This window comes from Fringilla coelebs (genome assembly GCF_963513975.1).
Source record: "Fringilla coelebs genome assembly, contig: SCAFFOLD_391, whole genome shotgun sequence".
Lineage (NCBI taxonomy): Eukaryota > Metazoa > Chordata > Aves > Passeriformes > Fringillidae > Fringilla > Fringilla coelebs.
Genome location: NW_028167289.1, coordinates 19,631 through 38,039, shown reverse-complemented (window position 1 = coordinate 38,039; position 18,409 = coordinate 19,631). Strand labels below are relative to the sequence as shown.

Below are 18,409 nucleotides of genomic sequence, written 5' to 3'. Positions count from 1 at the left end.
CCAAAAAATCCCAAATAAATCCTGAAAAATCCCCAGAAAATCCCCCCCAAATTTCCAAAAAATCCCAAATAAATCCCGAAAAATCCCCAAAAAGTCCCCAAAATCCCCAAAAAATCCCCAAAATCCGAAATAAATCCCCCAAAAAGCCCCAAAATTGTGGAATTTCCCCCCAAATTCCGGATATCCTTCCTGGCCGTGTCCTCCACGCCCATCAGGTCGTCCTTCTCAGCCACCTCCTCGTACTGAGGGGAAAAATGGGAAAAATCCCAAAATTTGGGAAAATTTGGGAATAATTGGGGGAAATTGGGGGAAAATTGGAAGAATTTGGGGGAAAATTTGGGGGAAAATTCAGGGAAACTTTTGGGGAAATTTGGGGAAAATTTGAGAAAATTTAGGGGGAAATTTGGGGGAAATTCAGGGAAACTTTTGGGGAAATTCAGGTGAATTTGGGGAAAATTCAAGGAAATTTGGGAAATTTAGGTGAATTTGGGGAAAATTAGAAGAATTTTGAGGAAAACTTGAGAAAATTTGTGGGAAATTTGGGGCAAATTCAGGGAAACTTTTGGGGAAATTTGGGTGAATTTTGGAATAATTGGGGAAACGTTTGGGGAAAATTCAGGGAAATTTGGGGAAAAATTGGGGAAAATCTGAGGCATTTTGGGGGAAATTCGGGGAAATTTGGGGAAAATCAACGAAATTTGAGAAAATTTTGGGGGAAAATTCAGGGAAACTTTTGGGGAAATTTGGGGAAAATTTGGAATAATTGGGGAAAATTTGGGGAAAATCTGAGGCATTCTGGGGAAAATTCAGGGAAATTTGGGAAAATTTTGGGGAAAATCAACGAAATTTGAGAAAATTTTGGGGTAAAATTTTGGGGAAAATTCAGGGAAATTTGGGAAATTTGGGGAAAATTAGAAGAATTTTGAGGAAAACTTGAGAAAATTTGGGGGAAATTTGGGGGAAAATTTAGGGAAACTTTTGGGGAAATTTGGGATAATTGGGGTAAATTGGAAAAATTTGGGGGGAATTTGGGGGAAATTTGGGAAATTTGGAGAAATTTGGGGAAAATCTGAGGCATTCTGGGGTAAATTAGAAGAATTTGGGGGAAAACTTGGGAAAATTTGGGGAAATTTTTTGGGACAAGTTGGGGGAAAATCAGGGAAATTTGAAAAATTTGGGGGGAAATTTGAGGAAAATTTGGAGGATATTTGGGGAAAATTGGGGAAAATTTGGTGCAAAATTCAGGCAAATTTGGGACAATTTGGGGAAAATTTTGGAAAATTCAGGAAAATTTAGGGGATAATTCAGGGAAATTTTGGAAAAAATTGGGGAAAATTCAGGGAAATATTCAAGGAAAATTCAGGGAAATTTGGGTAATTTGGGGGAATTTTTGGGACAATTCAGTAAATTTTTTAGTAAAATTTGGGGGGGGAAATTCAGAAAAATTCAGGAAAACCCCCAGAACTCCCCAAAAACAGGGCCCAGCCCCTCCCAAAATTCCCAAAATTTCCAAAACTTCCCAGAAAATCCTGGAATTCCCACCTGGATTTTCATGAGCCAACAGAATTCAGATGGAAATTGAGATTTCCATGGGAATTCCAGGCAAAATCCACCCAAAAACGGCCAAAATTCCCTGAAAACTCCACAAAACCGGGCCCAGCCCCTCCCAAAATTTCCTGAAAATTCCTGAAAATTCCTAAAAATTCCTGGAAATTCCCAAAAATTTCCAAAAATTCCCAGAAAATCCTGGAATTCCCACCTGAATTCTCACAAGGGAAGAGCAAATTTCAGATTCCCACAGGAATTCCAGGCAAAATCCACCCAAAACCGGCAAAATTCCCTGAAAACTCCCCCAAAACCGGGAGAAACCTCTGCCCAAAAATTCCCAAAAATTCCGGAATCCCTGGAATTCCCAAATTTCCCACCTGGATCTTCAAGAGCCAACAGAATTCAGATGGAAATTGAGATTCCCATGGGAATTCCAGGAAAAATCCACCCAAAAATGGCCAAAATTTCCTGAAAACTTCCCAAAACCGGGCCCAGCCCCCTCCCGGAATTCCTGAAAATTCCTGAAAATTCCTGAAAATTCCCAAAAATTCCCCAAAATTCCCAGAAAATCCTGGAATTCCCATCTGGACCCTCAAAAGGGGAAGAGCAAAATTCAGATTCCCATGGGAATTCCAGGCAAAATCCACCCCCAGAAACCCCCCAAATTCGGGACTCGCTCCTCCCAAAATACCCGAAAAATTCCTGAAAGTTTCTGGAAAATTCCTAAAAATCTCCAAAAATTTCCAAAAATTCCCAGAAATTCCCAAAAATTCCCAGAAATTCCCAAAAATTCCCCAAAATTCCCACCTGGATCTTCATGAGATGAGGACCAAAATTGAGATTCCCATGGGAATTCCAGGCAAAATCCACCCCAAAATGGCCAAAATTCCCTGAAAACTCCCCCAAAACCGGGAGTAACCTCTCCCAAAAATTCCCCAAAATTCCCGGAATCCCTGGAATTCCCAAATTTCCCACCTGGATATTCATGAGAAGACAGAATTCAGATGGAAATTGAGATTCCCATGGGAATTCCAGGCAAAATCCACCCAAAAATGGCCAAAAATGGCCAAAAATTCCCTGAAATTCCCTGAAAACTCCCCCACAACTGGAAGAAACCTCTCCCAAAAATTCCCAAAATCCCCAGAATTCCCAGAAAATTCCTGGAATTTCCCACCTGGATCTTCATGAGCCAACAGAGGGAGAAGCAAAATGGGATTGTCTCAGGAATTCCAATCAAAATACACCCAAAATTTCCCTGAAATTCCCTGAAAACTCTCCAAAACCGGGAGAAACCCCTCCCAAAAATTCCCAAAATTCCCAAAAATTCCCAAAATTCCCACCTGGATCTTCATGAGAAGACAGAATGAAGATCAAAATCTGATTTTTTGGGGGAATTCCAGGCAAAATCCACCCCAAAATGGCCAAAAATTCCCTAAAAACTCCCCAAAAACGGGGAGAAACCTCTGCCAAAAATTCCCAAAAAAATCCCAAAATTCCCGGAATTCCCAGAAATTCCCCAAAATTCCCACCTGGATCTTCATGAACCAACAGAATTCAGATGGAAATTGAGATTCCCATGGGAATTCCAGGAAAAATCCACCCAGAAATGGCCAAAATTCCCTGAAAACTCCCCGAAAACCAGGAGCAGCCCCTACCAAAATTTTTGAAATATTCCTAAAAATTCCTGAAAATTCCCAAAAATTTCCAAAAATTCCCAGAATTCCCAGCTGGATCTTCATGAGGCAACAGAGGGAGGAGCAAAATGGGATTGTCTCAGGAATTCCAGGTCAATATCCACCCAAAAACGGCCAAAAATTCCCTGAAATTCCCTAAAAACTCCCCAAAAACTGGGAGAAACCTCTCCCAAAAATTCCCAAAAAATTCCCAAAAATTCCCCAAAATTCCCAGAATTCCCAGAATTCCGGAATTCCCACCTGGATCTTCATGAGGCGGCCGGTGTAGGATTTGAAGTAGGAGAAGTGGACGCGGCTGACGGTGTCGACGTAGTGATCGCGCAGCTCCTGCGCCGCCCCGCGCTCCTGGGCCAGCAGGAACTGGTAGAAAAATCTGGAAAACCACGGGAAAAACGGGAATTCGGGAATGAGGGAATGAGGGAATGAGGGAATGGCACAGGGAATGAGGGAATGAGGGAATGGGAATGGGAATGGGAATGAGGGAATGGGAATGGGAATGGGAATGAGGGAATGGGAATGGGGGAATGAGGGAATGAGGGAATGGGAATGAGGGAATGGGAATGGGGAATGGGAATGAGGGAATGGGAATGAGGGAATGGGAATGGGGAATGGGAATGAGGGAATGGGAATGGGAATGGGGGAATGAGGGAATGGGAATGGGAATGGGGAATGGGAATGAGGAAATGGGAATGAGGGAATGGGAATGAGGGAATGGGGAATGGGAATGAGGGAATGAGGGAATGGGAATGAGGGAATGGGAATGGGGAATGGGAATGAGGGAATGGGAATGGGAATGGGAATGGGGGAATGGGAATGAGGGAATGAGGGAATGGGAATGGGAATGAGGGAATGGGAATGAGGGAATGGGAATGAGGGAATGGGAATGAGGGAATGGGAATGGGAATGAGGGAATGGGAATGAGGGAATGGGAATGAGGGAATGAGGGAATGGGAATGGGAATGAGGGAATGGGAATGAGGGAATGGGAATGAGGGAATGGGAATGGGAATGAGGGAATGGGAATGAGGGAATGGGAATGAGGGAATGAGGGAATGGGAATGGGAATGAGGGAATGGGAATGGGAATGAGGGAATGGGAATGAGGGAATGGGAATGAGGGAATGGGAATGAGGGAATGGGAATGGGAATGAGGGAATGGGAATGAGGGAATGGGAATGAGGGAATGAGGGAATGGGAATGGGAATGAGGGAATGGGAATGAGGGAATGGGAATGAGGGAATGGGAATGGGAATGAGGGAATGGGAATGAGGGAATGGGAATGAGGGAATGGGAATGAGGGAATGAGGGAATGGGAATGGGAATGAGGGAATGGGAATGAGGGAATGGGGGAATGAGGGAATGGGAATGAGGGAATGGGAATGAGGGAATGAGGGAATGGGAATGGGAATGGGGAATGGGATTGGGGGAATGAGGGAATCAGGGAATGGGAATGGGAATGAGGGAATGAGGGAATGGGAATGGGAATGGGAATGGGGAATGGGAATGAGGGAATGGGGAATGGGGAATGAGGGAATGGGAATGAGGGAATGGGAATGGGAATGAGGGAATGAGGGAATGGGGGAATGAGGGAATGGGAATGAGGGAATGGGGGAATGGGGGAATGAGGGAATGAGGGAACGAGGGAATGGGAATGGGAACGAGGGAATGAGGGAATGGGAATGGGGGAATGGCACAGGGAATGAGGGAATGAGGGAATGGGGGAATGGGAATGGGAATGGGAATGAGGGAATGGGAATGAGGGAATGGGAATGCGAATGAGGGAATGAGGGAATGGGAATGGGGGAATGGCACAGGGAATGAGGGAATGACAAAGGGAATGAGGGAATGACACAGGGAATGAGGGAAATTTGGGAATGAGACAGGGATGGGAAATTTGGGAATGACAAAGGGAATTCGGGAATGAGGGAATGGCACAGGGAATGAGGGAATGGCACAAAGGGAAATTCGGGAATGAAGGAATTTGGGAATGAGGGAAATTTGGGAATGGCACAAAGGAAAATTCGGGAATTTGGGAATGAGGGAATGAGGGAAATTTGGGAATGACACAAAGGGAATTCGGGAATGAGGGAATGGGGGAATGGGAATGGGAATGGGGAATGGGAATGGGGAATGGGAATGGGAATGGGAATGAGGGAATGGGAATGAGGGAATGGGAATGAGGGAATGAGGGAATGAGGGAATGAGGGAATGGGGGAATGGGAATGGGAATGAGGGAATGGGAATGGGAATGGGAATGAGGGAATGGGAATGGGAATGGGAATGAGGGAATGGGAATGAGGGAATGGGAATGAGGGAATGAGGGAATGAGGGAATGAGGGAATGGGGGAATGGGAATGGGAATGAGGGAATGGGAATGGGAATGGGAATGAGGGAATGGGAATGGGAATGGGAATGAGGGAATGGGAATGAGGGAATGAGGGAATGAGGGAATGAGGGAATGGGAATGGGAATGGGAATGAGGGAATGGGAATGGGAATGGGAATGAGGGAATGGGAATGGGAATGGGAATGAGGGAATGGGAATGAGGGAATGGGAATGGGAATGAGGGAATGGGAATGAGGGAATGACACAGGGAATGGCACAAAGGGAAATTTGGGAATGAGGGAATTCGGGAATGGGGGAATGGGGAATTCGGGAATGCTGAGATGGGGAATTCGGGAATGGCACCGGGAATTTGGGAATGACACAGGAATGGCAATTCGGGAATGACCCAGGGATGGGAATTTGGGAATGGCAAAGGGAATCCGGGAATGGCAAAGGGAATTCAGGAATGGCAAAGGGAATTCGGGAATGGCAAAGGGACTTCGGGAATTCGGGAATGGTGGATGGGAATTCGGGAATTCGGGAATGGCGGATGTGAATTTGGGAATGACACAGCGATAAGAACTCGGGAATGGCACAGGGAAATTTGGGAATGGCAAAAGGAAATTCAGGAATGCTGAGATGGGGAATTCGGGAATGGCAAAGGGAATTCGGGAATGGCACCAGGAATTTGGGAATTCGGGAATGGCAAAGGGATGTAGGAAATTCGGGAATGAGAGATGGGGATTTGGGAATGACATGAAGGGGAATTCGGGAATGACACAGGGAATTTAGGAATTCGGGAATGGCAGGATATGGGGGGAAATTTGGGAATGACACAGAGAAGTGGGGGGAAATTCGGGAATTCGGGAATGGCACAGGGATGGGAATTCAGGAATGGCACCGGGAATTTGGGAATGGCAAAGGGAATTCGGGAATGACATGGGGATGGGAATTCAGGAATGACGGATGGGAATTCGGGAATGGCACAAAGAGAAATTTGGGAATGACAAAGGGAATTTGGGAATGCCAAAGGGAATTCAGGAATGACACAGGAAATTCGGGAATGACACAGGGATTGGAGTTCGGAAATGGCACAGGGAATTCGGGAATGACACAGGGATGGGAATTTGGGAATGATGGATGGGAATTCGGGAATGGCAAAGGGATGGGAAATTTGGGAATGAGGGATGGGAATTTGGGAATTCAGGAATGACAAAGGGAAATTCGGGAATGGCAAAGGGAATTCGGGAATGACGGATGGGAATTCGGGAATTTGGGAATGGAGGATGGGAATTTGGGAATGCCAAAGGGAATTCGGGAATGACAGATGGGAATTTGGGAATGACACAGGGATGGGAATTTGGGAATGGCAAAGGGAATTCGGGAATGGCAAAGGGGAATTTGGGGATTCTGGGATGGAAAATTCAGGAATGGCACCGGGATGGGAAATTTGGGAATGGCAAAGGGAATTCGGGAATGACACAGGGGGAAATTTGGGAATGGCACAGGGAAATTTGGGAATTCGGGAATGACACAGGGATGGGAATTCGGGAATGCTGGGATGGGAAAGTTGGGAATGACACAGGGATGGAATTTGGGAAAGACAGATGGGAATTTGGGAATGACAGATGGGAATTCGGGAATGCTGGGACGGGAATTCGGGAATGACCAAGGGAATTTAGGAATTATGAGCTGGGAATTTGGGAATTTTTTGGGGTAATTCCCAGGAATTTTGGGTGGGAATTTGGGGATTTTTGGGTGGGAATTTTGGGTGGGAATTTGGGAAATTTTGGGTGGGAATTTTGGGATTTTTGGGTGGGAATTTGGGGATTTTGGGGAATAAATTTGGGAGTTTTTTGAGGTAATTCCCAGGAATTTTGGGTGGGAATTTGGGAATTTTTGGGCTGGGAATTGGGAATTTTTTGGGGATTATACCTGGGATTTTTGGAGTGGGAATTTTGGGATTTTTTAGAGATAATTCCTGGAATTTTTTGGGTGGGAATTTGGGGATTTTCGGGCCGAAATTTGGGAAATTTTGGGGTAATTCCCAGGAATATTGATCTGGGAATTTGGGGATTTTTTTTAGGGATAATTCCTGGGATTTTTGGGTGGGAATTTGGGGATTTTTGGGTGGGAATTTGGGAATTTTGGAACAGAAAATTGGGAATTTTGGAACAGAAAATTGGGAATTTTTTGAGGTAATTCCCAGGAATTTTGGGTGGGAATTTTGGGATTTTTTAGGGATAATTCCTGGGATTTTTGGGTGGGAATTTTGGGAGCTTTGGGTGGGAATTATGGGATTTTTGGGTGGGAATTTGAGGATTTTGTTGCAGAAATTTGGGGGATTTTTGGGTGGGAATTTGGGAATTTTTGGGCAGAAATTTGGGAATTTTTTGGGGTAATTCCCGGGATTTTTGGGTGGGAATTTGGGGATTTTTGGGCTGGGATTTTGGGATTTCTGGTGGGAATTTTGGGGGTAATTCTTGTGATTTTTGGACTGGGAATTTGGGGATTTTTTAGGGATAATTCCTGGGATTTTGGGGTGGGAATTTGGGGATTTTTGGGGTTTTTTGGGTGCCTGACTTGAACTTGAGCAGGGAGTTCTGCGGGATCTGGTAGTTGGTCATCGGCTTCCGGAAGGAGAAAATCTTCTGCAGCACAAACTCCCGGATCTTGGTCACTGCCTGCATAGAATGTTCCGGAAAAGTTCCGTAAAAATTTGAGATTTGGGGAATTGGGGAAGTTCCCAGTCCCTCCCAGTCCATCCCAGTCCATCCCAGTCCCTCCCAGTCCCTCATTCTGCAGCACAAACTCCCGGATCTTGGTCACCGCCTGCACGGAACGTTCCGGAAAAATTCCATAAAATTGGGATTTTGGGGAATTGGGGAAGTTCCCAGTTCATCCCAGTCCATCCCAGTTCCTCCCAGTCCCTCCCAGTTTGTCCCAGTCCCTCCCAGTCCCTCCCAGGGCCTCGTTCTGCAGCACAAACTCCCAGATCTTGGTCACTGCCTGACGGAAAATTCCAGAAAAATTCCATTAAAATTCCGGATTTGGGGAATTGGGGAAGTTCCCAGTTCATCCCAGTCCATCCCAGTTCATCCCAGTCCATCCCAGTCCCTCCCATTCCATTCCCAGTTTGTCCCAGTCCCTCCCAGTCCCTCGTTCTGCAGCACAAACTCCCGGATCTTGGTCACCGCCTGATGGAACATTCCAGAAAAATTCCATTAAAATTCCGGATTTGGGGAATTGGGGAAGTTCCCAGTTCATCCCAGTTCATCCCAGTCCATCCCAGTTCATCCCAGTTCATCCCAGTCCCTCCCAGTCCCTCGTTCTGCAGCACAAACTCCCGGATCTTGGTCACCGCCTGACGGAACATTCCGGAAAAATTCCATAAAATTGGGATTTTAGGGAATTGGGGAAGTTCCCAGTTCATCCCAGTTCATCCCAGTCCATCCCAGTCCATCCCAGTCCCTCCCAGTCCCTCGTTCTGCAGCACAAACTCCCGGATCTTGGTCACTGCCTGATGGAACATTACGGAAAAATTCCATAAAAATTCCAGATTTGGGGGAATTGGGAGGGTCCCAGTTCATCCCAGTTCATCCCAGTTCATCCCAGTTTGTCCCAGTTCATCCAGGGCCTCGTTTTGGGGAGGAATTCCAAGATTTTGGGATGCATTTAGGATAAAGTGGCGGATCAAATGGGATTTTTGGGGATTTCAGCAGGAATTTGGTGATTTTTTGGGGCAATTCCCAGGATTTTTGGGTGGGAATTTTGGGATTTTTGGGCAGGAATTTTGGGGATTTTGGGGCTGGGAATTTGGGGATTTTTGGAATTTTTGGGCAGGAAATTGGGGAATTTTTTTTAGGCAATTCCCAGGAATTTTGATCTGAAAATTTTGGGATTTGGGGGATTTTTGGCCCGGGAATTTGGGGATTTTTGGGGGTAATTCCCGGGAATTTCAGGCCGGGATTTTGGGATTTTTGGGCAGGGAATTTGGGGATTTTTGGGCTGGGATTTGGGAATTTTTTGGCAGGAATTTTGGGATTTTTGGGCTGGGAAATTGGGGATTTTTGGGCCGGGAATTTGGGAATTTTGGGGCAGGAATTTTGGCAGGAATTTGTGGATTTTTTTGGACAATTCCCAGGATTTTTGGGCTGGGAATTCGGGGATTTTTGGGCTGGAATTTTGCAAATTTGGGCAGGAATTTGGGGATTCTTTTGGGTAATTCCTGGGAATTTTGGGCTGGGATTTTTGGGGCAATTCCCAGGATTTTTGGACTGGGATTTTGGGGTTTTTGGGCTGGGAATTTGGGGATTTTTGGGCAGGAATTTGGGGGATTTTTGGGTAGGAATTTTGGGGATTTTTGGGCAGGAATTTTGAAGATTTTTGGGCAAGAATTTTGGGATTTTTGGGCAGGAATTTGGGGATTTTTGGGCAGGAATTTTGGCAGGAATTTGTGGATTTTTGGGGCAATTCCCAGGAGTTTTGGGCCTGGAATTTGTGGATTTTTTGGGGCAATTCCCAGGAGTTTTGGGCTGCGAATTTGGGGATTTTTGGGCAGGAATTTTGCAATTTTGGGCAGGAATTTGGGGATTCTTTTGGGGCAATTCCTGAGAGTTTTGGGCCTGGAATTTGTGGGTTTTTGGGGCAATTCCCAGGATATTTGGGCTGGGATTTGGGGGATTTTTGGGGGAAATTCCCAGGAGTTTTGGGCTGGGATTTTGGGATTTTCTGGGGCAATTCCCAGGATATTTGGGCAGGGAATTTGGGGATTTTTTGGGGCAACTCCCAGGAGTTTTGGGCTGGGAATTTGTTGATTTTGGGGCAGGAATTTTGGGGATTTTGGCAGGAATTTAAGGATTTTCTGGGGCAAATACCGGGAATTTTGGGCTGGGATTTTGGGGTTTTTTTGGGGCAATTCCCAGGAGTTTTGGGCCTGGAATTTGTGGATTTTTGGGGCAATTCCCAGGATATTTGGGCTGGGATTTTGGGGATTTTTTGGGGATAATTCCCAGGACTTTTGGGCTGGGATTTTGGGGATTTTTGGGGCAGGAATTTTGGGGATTTTGGCAGGAATTTAAGGATTTTCTGGGGCAAATACCGGGAATTTTGGGCTGGGATTTTGGGGATTTTTGGGGATAATTCCTGGGAATTTTGGGCTGGGAATTTGTGGACTTTTTGGGGCAATTCCCAGGATATTTGGGCCTGGAATTTGAGAGATTTTTGGGGTGAATTTGGGGTTTTTTCTGACCTTGATGCGGAGGCGGTCGAGGACGTGCTGGACGTCGGCGCAGGCCAGGGTGTCGCGGAACGCCGCGTCCTTCACCGCCGCCAGCTGGGAATCCAGAGCCCTGAGCTGGGCCTGGAACTCGGGGGAGGTCACTGGGGACTCCAGGATCACACTGGGGAGGGCATAAATGGGGAGAAAATGGGAAAAAACGGTGAAAACCCCGTCAAAATCCGTCAAAAAATGGGGAAATTACATCAAAATCCGTCAAAAAATGGGAATATTTCCATTAAATCCCATCCAGGGTCTGGGGCTGGGGCTGGAACTCGGGGGAGGTCACCGGGGACTCCAGGATCACACTGGGGAGGGAGAAAATGGGGAGAAAATGGAGAAAAATGGTGAAAACCCCGTCAAAATCCGTCAAAAAATGGGGAAATTCCATGGAAAAATGGGAATATTTCCATTAAATCCCATCCAGGGTCTGGGGCTGGGGCTGGAACTCGGGGGAGGTCACTGGGGACTCCAGGATCACACTGGGGAGGGCGAAAATGGGGAGAAAATGGGGAAAAATGGTGAAAACCCCATCAAAATCTGTCAAAAAATGGGGAAATTACATTAAAATCCGTCAAAAAATGGGAATATTCCATGGAAAAATGGGAATATTTCCATCAAATCCCATCCAGGGCCCAGAGCTGGGCCTGGATCTCGGGGGAGGTCACTGGGGACTCCAGGATCACACTGGGGAGGGCGAAAATGGGGAGAAAACGGGAAAAAATGGTGAAAACCCCGTCAAAATGCGTCAAAAAATGGGGAAAATCCGTCAAAAAATGGGAATATTTCCATTAAATCCCATCCATGGCCTGAAGTTTGGGGCTGGAACTCAGGGGAGGTCACTGGGGACTCCAGGATCACACTGGGGAGGGGAAAATGGGGAGAAAATGGGAAAAAATGGTGAAAACCCCGTCAAAATCCGTCAAAAAATGGGGAAATTCCATGGAAAAATGGGAATATTTCCATTAAATCCCATCCAGGGTCTGGGGCTGGGGCTGGAACTCGGGGGAGGTCACTGGGGACTCCAGGATCACACTGGGGAGGGCGAAAATGGGGAGAAAATGGAGAAAAATGGTGAAAACCCCGTCAAAATCCGTCAAAAATTGGGGAAATTCCATCAAAATCCGTCAAAAAATGGGAAAATTCCATGGAAAAATGGGAATATTTCTATTAAATCCCATCCAGGGCCTGGGGCTGGGGCTGGAACTCCAGGGAGGTCACTGGGGAGGGGAAAAATGGGGAAAAAACATCAAAAAAAGGGAAAATTCCAATCAAAATCCATCAAAAAATGGGAAAATTCCATCAAAATCCACCAAAAAATGGGAATATTCCATGGAAAAATGGGAATATTCCATTAAATCCCATCCAGGGCCTGGAGGTGGGGCTGGAACTCGGGGGAGGTCACTGGGGACTCCAGGATCACACTGGGGAGGGCAGAAATGGGGAGAAAATGGGAAAAATGGTGAAAACCCCGTCAAAATCCGTCCAAAAATGGGGAAAATACATCAAAAAATGGGAATATTTCATGGAAAAATGGGAATATTTCCATTAAATCCCATCCAGAGCCTGGAGGTGGGGCTGGAACTCGGGGGAGGTCACTGGGGACTCCAGGATCACACTGGGGAGGGCAGAAATGGGGAGAAAATGGGAAAAAATGGTGAAAACCCCGTCAAAATCCGTCAAAAAATGGGGAAATTCCATCAAAATCCGTCAAAAAATGGGGAAATTACATCCAAATCCATGGAAAAATGGGGATATTTCCATTAAATCCCATCCAGGGTCTGGAGTTTGGGGCTGGAACTCGGGGGAGGTCACTGGGGACTCCAGGATCACACTGGGGAGAGCGAAAATGGGGAGAAAACGGGAAAAAATGGTGAAAACCCCGTCAAAATCCGTCAAAAAATGGGGAAAATCCGTCAAAAAATGGGAATATTTCCATTAAATCCCATCCATGGCCTGAAGTTTGGGGCTGGAACTCAGGGGAGGTCACTGGGGACTCCAGGATCACACTGGGGAGAGGAAAATGGGGAGAAAATGGGAAAAAATGGTGAAAACCCCGTCAAAATCCGTCAAAAATTGGGGAAATTACATCAAAATCCGTCAAAAAATGGGAATATTTCCATTAAATCCCATCCAGGGTCTGGGATTTGGGCTGGAACTCGGGGGAGGTCACTGGGGACTCCAGGATCACACTGGGGAGGGGAAAAATGGGGAGAAAACGGGAAAAAATGGTGAAAACCCCGTCAAAATCCGTCAAAAATTGGGGAAATTCCATCAAAAAATGGGGAAAATCCATCAAAAAATGGGAATATTTCCATTAAATCCCATCCAGGGCCTGGGGCTGGGGCTGGAACTCGATGAGGTCACTGGGGACTCCAGGATCACACTGGGGAGGGAGAAAATGGGGAGAAAATGGGAAAAAATGGTGAAAACCCCGTCAAAATCCGTCAAAAAATGGGGAAAATACATTAAAAAATGGGGAAAATCCATCAAAAAATGGGAATATTTCCATTAAATCCCATCCAGGGTTTGGAGTTCAGGGCTGGAATTCGGGGGAGGTCACTGGGGACTCCAGGATCACACTGGGGAGGGGGAAAATGGGGAGAAAATGGAGAAAAATGGTGAAAACCCCATCAAAATCCGTCCAAAAATGGGGAAATTCCATCCAAAAATGGGAATATTCCATGGAAAAATGGGAATATTTCCATTAAATCCCATCCAGGGTCTGGAGTTTGGGGCTGGAACTCGGGGGAGGTCACTGGGGAGGTGAAAAATGGGGTAAAAACATCAAAAAAGGGGAAAATTCCAATCAAAATCCATCAGAAAATGGGAATATTCCATCAAAATCCACCAAAAAATGGGAAAATTCCATGGAAAAATGGGAATATTTCCATTAAATCCCATCCAGGGTCTGGAGGTGGGGCTGGAACTCGGGGGAGGTCACTGGGGACTCCAGGATCACACTGGGGAGGGCGAAAATGGGGAGAAAATGGGAAAAAATGGTGAAAACGCCGTCAAAATCCGTCAAAAAATGGGGAAATTCCATCAAAATCCGTCAAAAAATGGGAATATTCCATGGAAAAATGGGAATATTTCCATTAAATCCCATCCAGGGTCTGGGGCTGGGGCTGGAACTCGGGGGAGGTCACTGGGGACTCCAGGATCACACTGGGGAGGGGAAAATGGGGAGAAAACTGAGAAAAATGGTGAAAACCCCGTCAAAATCCGTCAAAAAATGGGAAATTCCATGGAAAAGTGGGAATATTTCCATTAAATCCCATCCATGGCCTGAAGTTTGGGGCTGGAACTAAGGGGAGGTCACTGGGGACTCCAGGATCACACTGGGGAGAGAAAAATGGGGAGAAAATGGGAAAAAATGGTGAAAACCCCGTCAAAATCCGTCAAAAAATGGGGAAAATCCGTCAAAAAATGGGAATATTTCCATTAAATCCCATCCAGGGTCTGGAGCTGGGGCTGGAACTCGGGGGAGGTCACTGGGGATTCCATGATCACACTGGGGAGGGGAAAATGGGGAGAAAACGGGAAAAAATGGGAAAAACCCCGTCAAAATCCATCAAAAAATGGGGAAATTCCGTCAAAAAATGGGAATATTCCATGGAAAAATGGGAATATTTCCATTAAATCCCATCCAGGGTCTGGAGTTTGGGGCTGGAACTCGGGGGAGGTCAATGGGGACTCCAGGATCACACTGGGGAGGGAGAAAATGGGGAGAAAATGGGAAAAAATGGTGAAAACCCCGTCAAAATCCGTCAAAAAATGGGGAAAATCCATCAAATTCCATGGAAAACTGGGAATATTTCCATGGAAATCCCATCCAGGGCCTGGAGCTGGGGCTGGAACTCGGGGGAGGTCACTGGGGACTCCAGGATCACACTGGGGAGGGGGAAAATGGGGAGAAAATGGAGAAAAATGGGAAAACCCCGTCAAAATCCCTCAAAAAATGGGGAAAATACATCAAAAAATGGGAATATTTCCATTAAATCCCATCCAGGGTCTGGGGTTTGGGCTGGAACTCGGGGGAGGTCACTGGGGACTCCAGGGTCACACTGGGGAGGGGAAAATGGGGAGAAAACGGGAAAAAATGGTGAAAACCCCGTCAAAATCCGTCAAAAAATGGGGAAATTCCATGGAAAAATGGGAATATTTCCATTAAATCCCATCCAGGGTCTGGAGCTGGGTCTGGAACTCGGGGGAGGTCACTGGGGACTCCAGGATCACACTGGGGAGAGGGAAAATGGGGAGAAAATGGGGAAAAATGGGAAAAACCCCGTCAAAATCCGTCAAAAAATGGGGAAATTCCATCAAAAAATGGGAATATTCCATGGAAAAATGGGAATATTTCCATTAAATCCCATCCAGGGTCTGGGGCTGAGGCTGGAACTCGGGGGAGGTCACTGGGGACTCCAGGATCACACTGGGGAGAGCGAAAATGGGGAGAAAATGGAGAAATATGGGAAAAATCTGTTAAAAAATGGGAAAAATCCATCAAAATTCGTCAAAAAATGGGAAAAATCCATGGAAAAATGGGAATATTCCATGGAAATCACATCCAGGGTCTGGAGCTGGGGCTGGAACTTGAGGGAGGTCACCGGGGAGGGGAAAAATGGGGAAAAAACATCAAAAAAAGGGAAAATTCCAATCAAAATCCATCAGAAAATGGGAATATTCCATCAAAATCCACCAAAAAATGGGAATATTCCATGGAAAAATGGGAATATTCCATGGAAATCCCATCTAGGGACTGGGGTTTGGGCTGGAACTCGGGGGAGGTCACTGGGGACTCCAGGATCACACTGGGGAGGGGAAAATGGGGAGAAAATGGGGAAAAATGGGAAAAATCTGTTAAAAAATGGGAAAAATCCATCAAAATCCGTCAAAAAATGGGAAAATTCCATGGAAAAATGGGAATATTCCATGGAAATCCCATCCAGGGCCTGGGGCTGGGGCTGGAACTCGGGGGAGGTCACCAGGGAGGGGAAAAATGGGGAAAAAACATCAAAAAAAGGGAAAATTCCAATCAAAATCCATCAGAAAATGGGAATATTCCATCAAAATTCCATCAGAAAATGGGAATATTCCATGGAAATTCCATTGGAAAATGGGAATATTCCATGGAAATCCCATCCAGGGCCTGGAACTCAGGGGAGGTCACCGGGGAGGGGAAAAATGGGGGAAAAAATGGGGAAAAAAGGGAAAATTAAATAAAAAAATGGGAAATTCCCATTGAAATCCATCCAAAAAAATGGGAAAATCCATGGGAATCCATCAAAAAATGGGAAATCCACTTAATCCATGGAAAAATGGGGAAATTTCATGGAAAAATGGGGAAATTTCATGGAAAAATGGGGGAAGTCTTCAAAATTGTGGGAAAATTCCATCAAAATCCATCAAGAAATGGGAAAATTCCGGGAAAAACCAGAAAATAATCCATAAAAAAAATGGGAAAATCCATGAAAATCCATCCAAAAATGGGAAAATTAGATCAGAAAATCCCATTTTTCCCCCCAAACCCTATTTTTTCATCCCCAAATCCCATTTCTTTAGGTTTCCATCTCCAAACCCCCCAATTTTGGTCCCTAAAATTCCATTTTTTGCTCCCAAAATTCCATTTTTTCACTCCAAAACCCCCATTTTTAAAAAAATTTTCCCAAAATTCCCATTTTTTCCCCCAAAATCCCAATTCTGCATAATTCTCTCCCCAAAATCCCATTTTTCCATCCCCAAAATCCCATTTTTTTTTGGTTTACATCCCCAAATCCCCCATTCTTGGCCCCTAAAATCCCAATTTTAGGGGCTAAAAATGGGATTTTGGTCCCAAAATCCCAATTTTGCACCCCAAAACCCCATTTTTAAAAAAATTTTTCCCAAAATCCCATTTTTATGGTCCTAAAATCCCATTTCTTTAGGTTTCCATCCCCAAATCCCCCATTCTTGGCCCCTAAAATCCCAATTTTGGCCCGAAAAATCCCATTTTTTGCTCCCAAAATTCCATTTTTTCACCCCCAAACCCGGGGTTTTTTCCCAAAATTCCCAATTTTTTTTTAAATTTTCCCCCAAATCCCATTTTTTCCCACCTTCCCCCACCTGATCCTGTCAGGGGCACCCCCAGCTCATCCAGGAGCCCCCCCAGCCTCTCCCGGACCTGGCGCCGGTTCCGCAGCCTCAGGAAAATTCCCAATTTCTGACCCCAAAATCCCAATTTCTCTCCCCAAACCCCAATTTTGTGCAATTCTCTCCCAAAAATCCCATTTTTCCATCCATAAAATCCCATTTCTTTAGGTTTCCATCCCCAAATCCCCCATTCTTGGCCCCTAAAATCCCATTTTTGGCTCCCAAAATCCCATTTTTGGCTCGAAAAATCCCGTTTTTTTGTCCAGAAAACCCGTTTTTTTTCCCCCAAACCGCGGGTTTTTTCCCAAAATTCCCATTTTTCCCCCAAATTTCCCTTTTTCCCACCTTCCCCCACCTGATCATGTCGGGGGGCACCACCAGCTCGTCCAGGAGCCCCCCCAGCCTCTCCCGGACCTGGCGCCGCTTCCGCAGCCTCAGGAAAATTCCCAATTTCTGACCCCAAAATCCCATTTTTTTCCCCCAAACCCCAATTTTGTGCAATTCTCTCCCAAAAATCCCATTTTTCCATCCATAAAATCCCATTTCTTTAGGTTTCCATCCCCAAATCCCCCATTCTTGGCCCCTAAAATCCCATTTTTGGCTCCCAAAATCCCATTTTTGGCTCGAAAAATCCCGTTTTTTTTGTCCAGAAAACCCGTTTTTTTTTCCCCAAACCCCGGGTTTTTTCCCAAAATTCCCATTTTTCCCCCCAAATTTCAACTTCCCCCACCTGATCATGTCGGGGGGCACCCCCAGCTCGTCCAGGAGCCCCCCCAGCCCCTCCCGGACCTGGCGCCGGTTCCTCAGTCTCAGGAAAATTCCCAATTTCTGACCCCAAAATCCCATTTTTTGCTCCCAAAATCCCATTTTTTCCCCCCAAACCCCAATTTTGTGAAATTCTCTCCCCAAAATCCCATTTTTTGGGGGTTTACATCTCCAAACCCCCCAATTTTGGCCCTTAAAATCCCAATTTTGTCCCGAAAAATCCCATTTTTTTGTCCCGAAATCCCATTTTTTGGTCCAAAAATTCCATTTTTTCGCCCAAAAACCCCATTTTTTTTTAAATTTTCCCCAAATTTCCCTTTTTCCCACCTTTCCCCACCTGATCATGTCGGGGGCACCCCCAGCTCGTCCAGGAGCCCCCCCAGCCTCTCCCGGACCTCCCGGGCTGCAGAAAATTCCCAATTTCTGACCCCAAATCCCATTTTTGGGGAATTTTCACCCCAAAATCCCATTTTTCCCAAAAAAATCCCTTTATTCCATCCCCAAACCCCTTTTTCTCACCCCAAAATCCCATTTTTTGGGGGTTTATGTCTCCAAATCCCCCATTCTTGGCCCCTAAAATCCCATTTTTTTGTCCCGAAATCCCATTTTTTGGTCCAAAAATTCCATTTTTTCGCCCAAAAACCCCATTTTTTTTTTAATTTCCCCCAA

At 45.7% G+C, this 18,409-nt stretch overlaps 1 protein-coding gene across 1 annotated transcript in view; it reads right to left on the bottom strand.

Moving 5' to 3' along the window:
• Nucleotides 1–147: 147 nt before the first annotated feature.
• The window catches only part of VPS52 (VPS52 subunit of GARP complex), a gene marked incomplete at its 3' end in the record, with an annotated part of 28,389 nt that continues 10,127 nt past the window's right edge, over nt 148–18,409 (bottom strand). The window contains exons 7-10 of the mRNA XM_084227544.1: nt 10,817–10,967; nt 8,149–8,249; nt 3,483–3,615; nt 148–242 (exon numbers count right to left, since the gene is read on the bottom strand). Coding sequence (XP_084083670.1) covers nt 148–242; nt 3,483–3,615; nt 8,149–8,249; nt 10,817–10,967 — 480 coding nt within the window. The remainder of the gene's footprint in view (nt 243–3,482; nt 3,616–8,148; nt 8,250–10,816; nt 10,968–18,409) is intronic.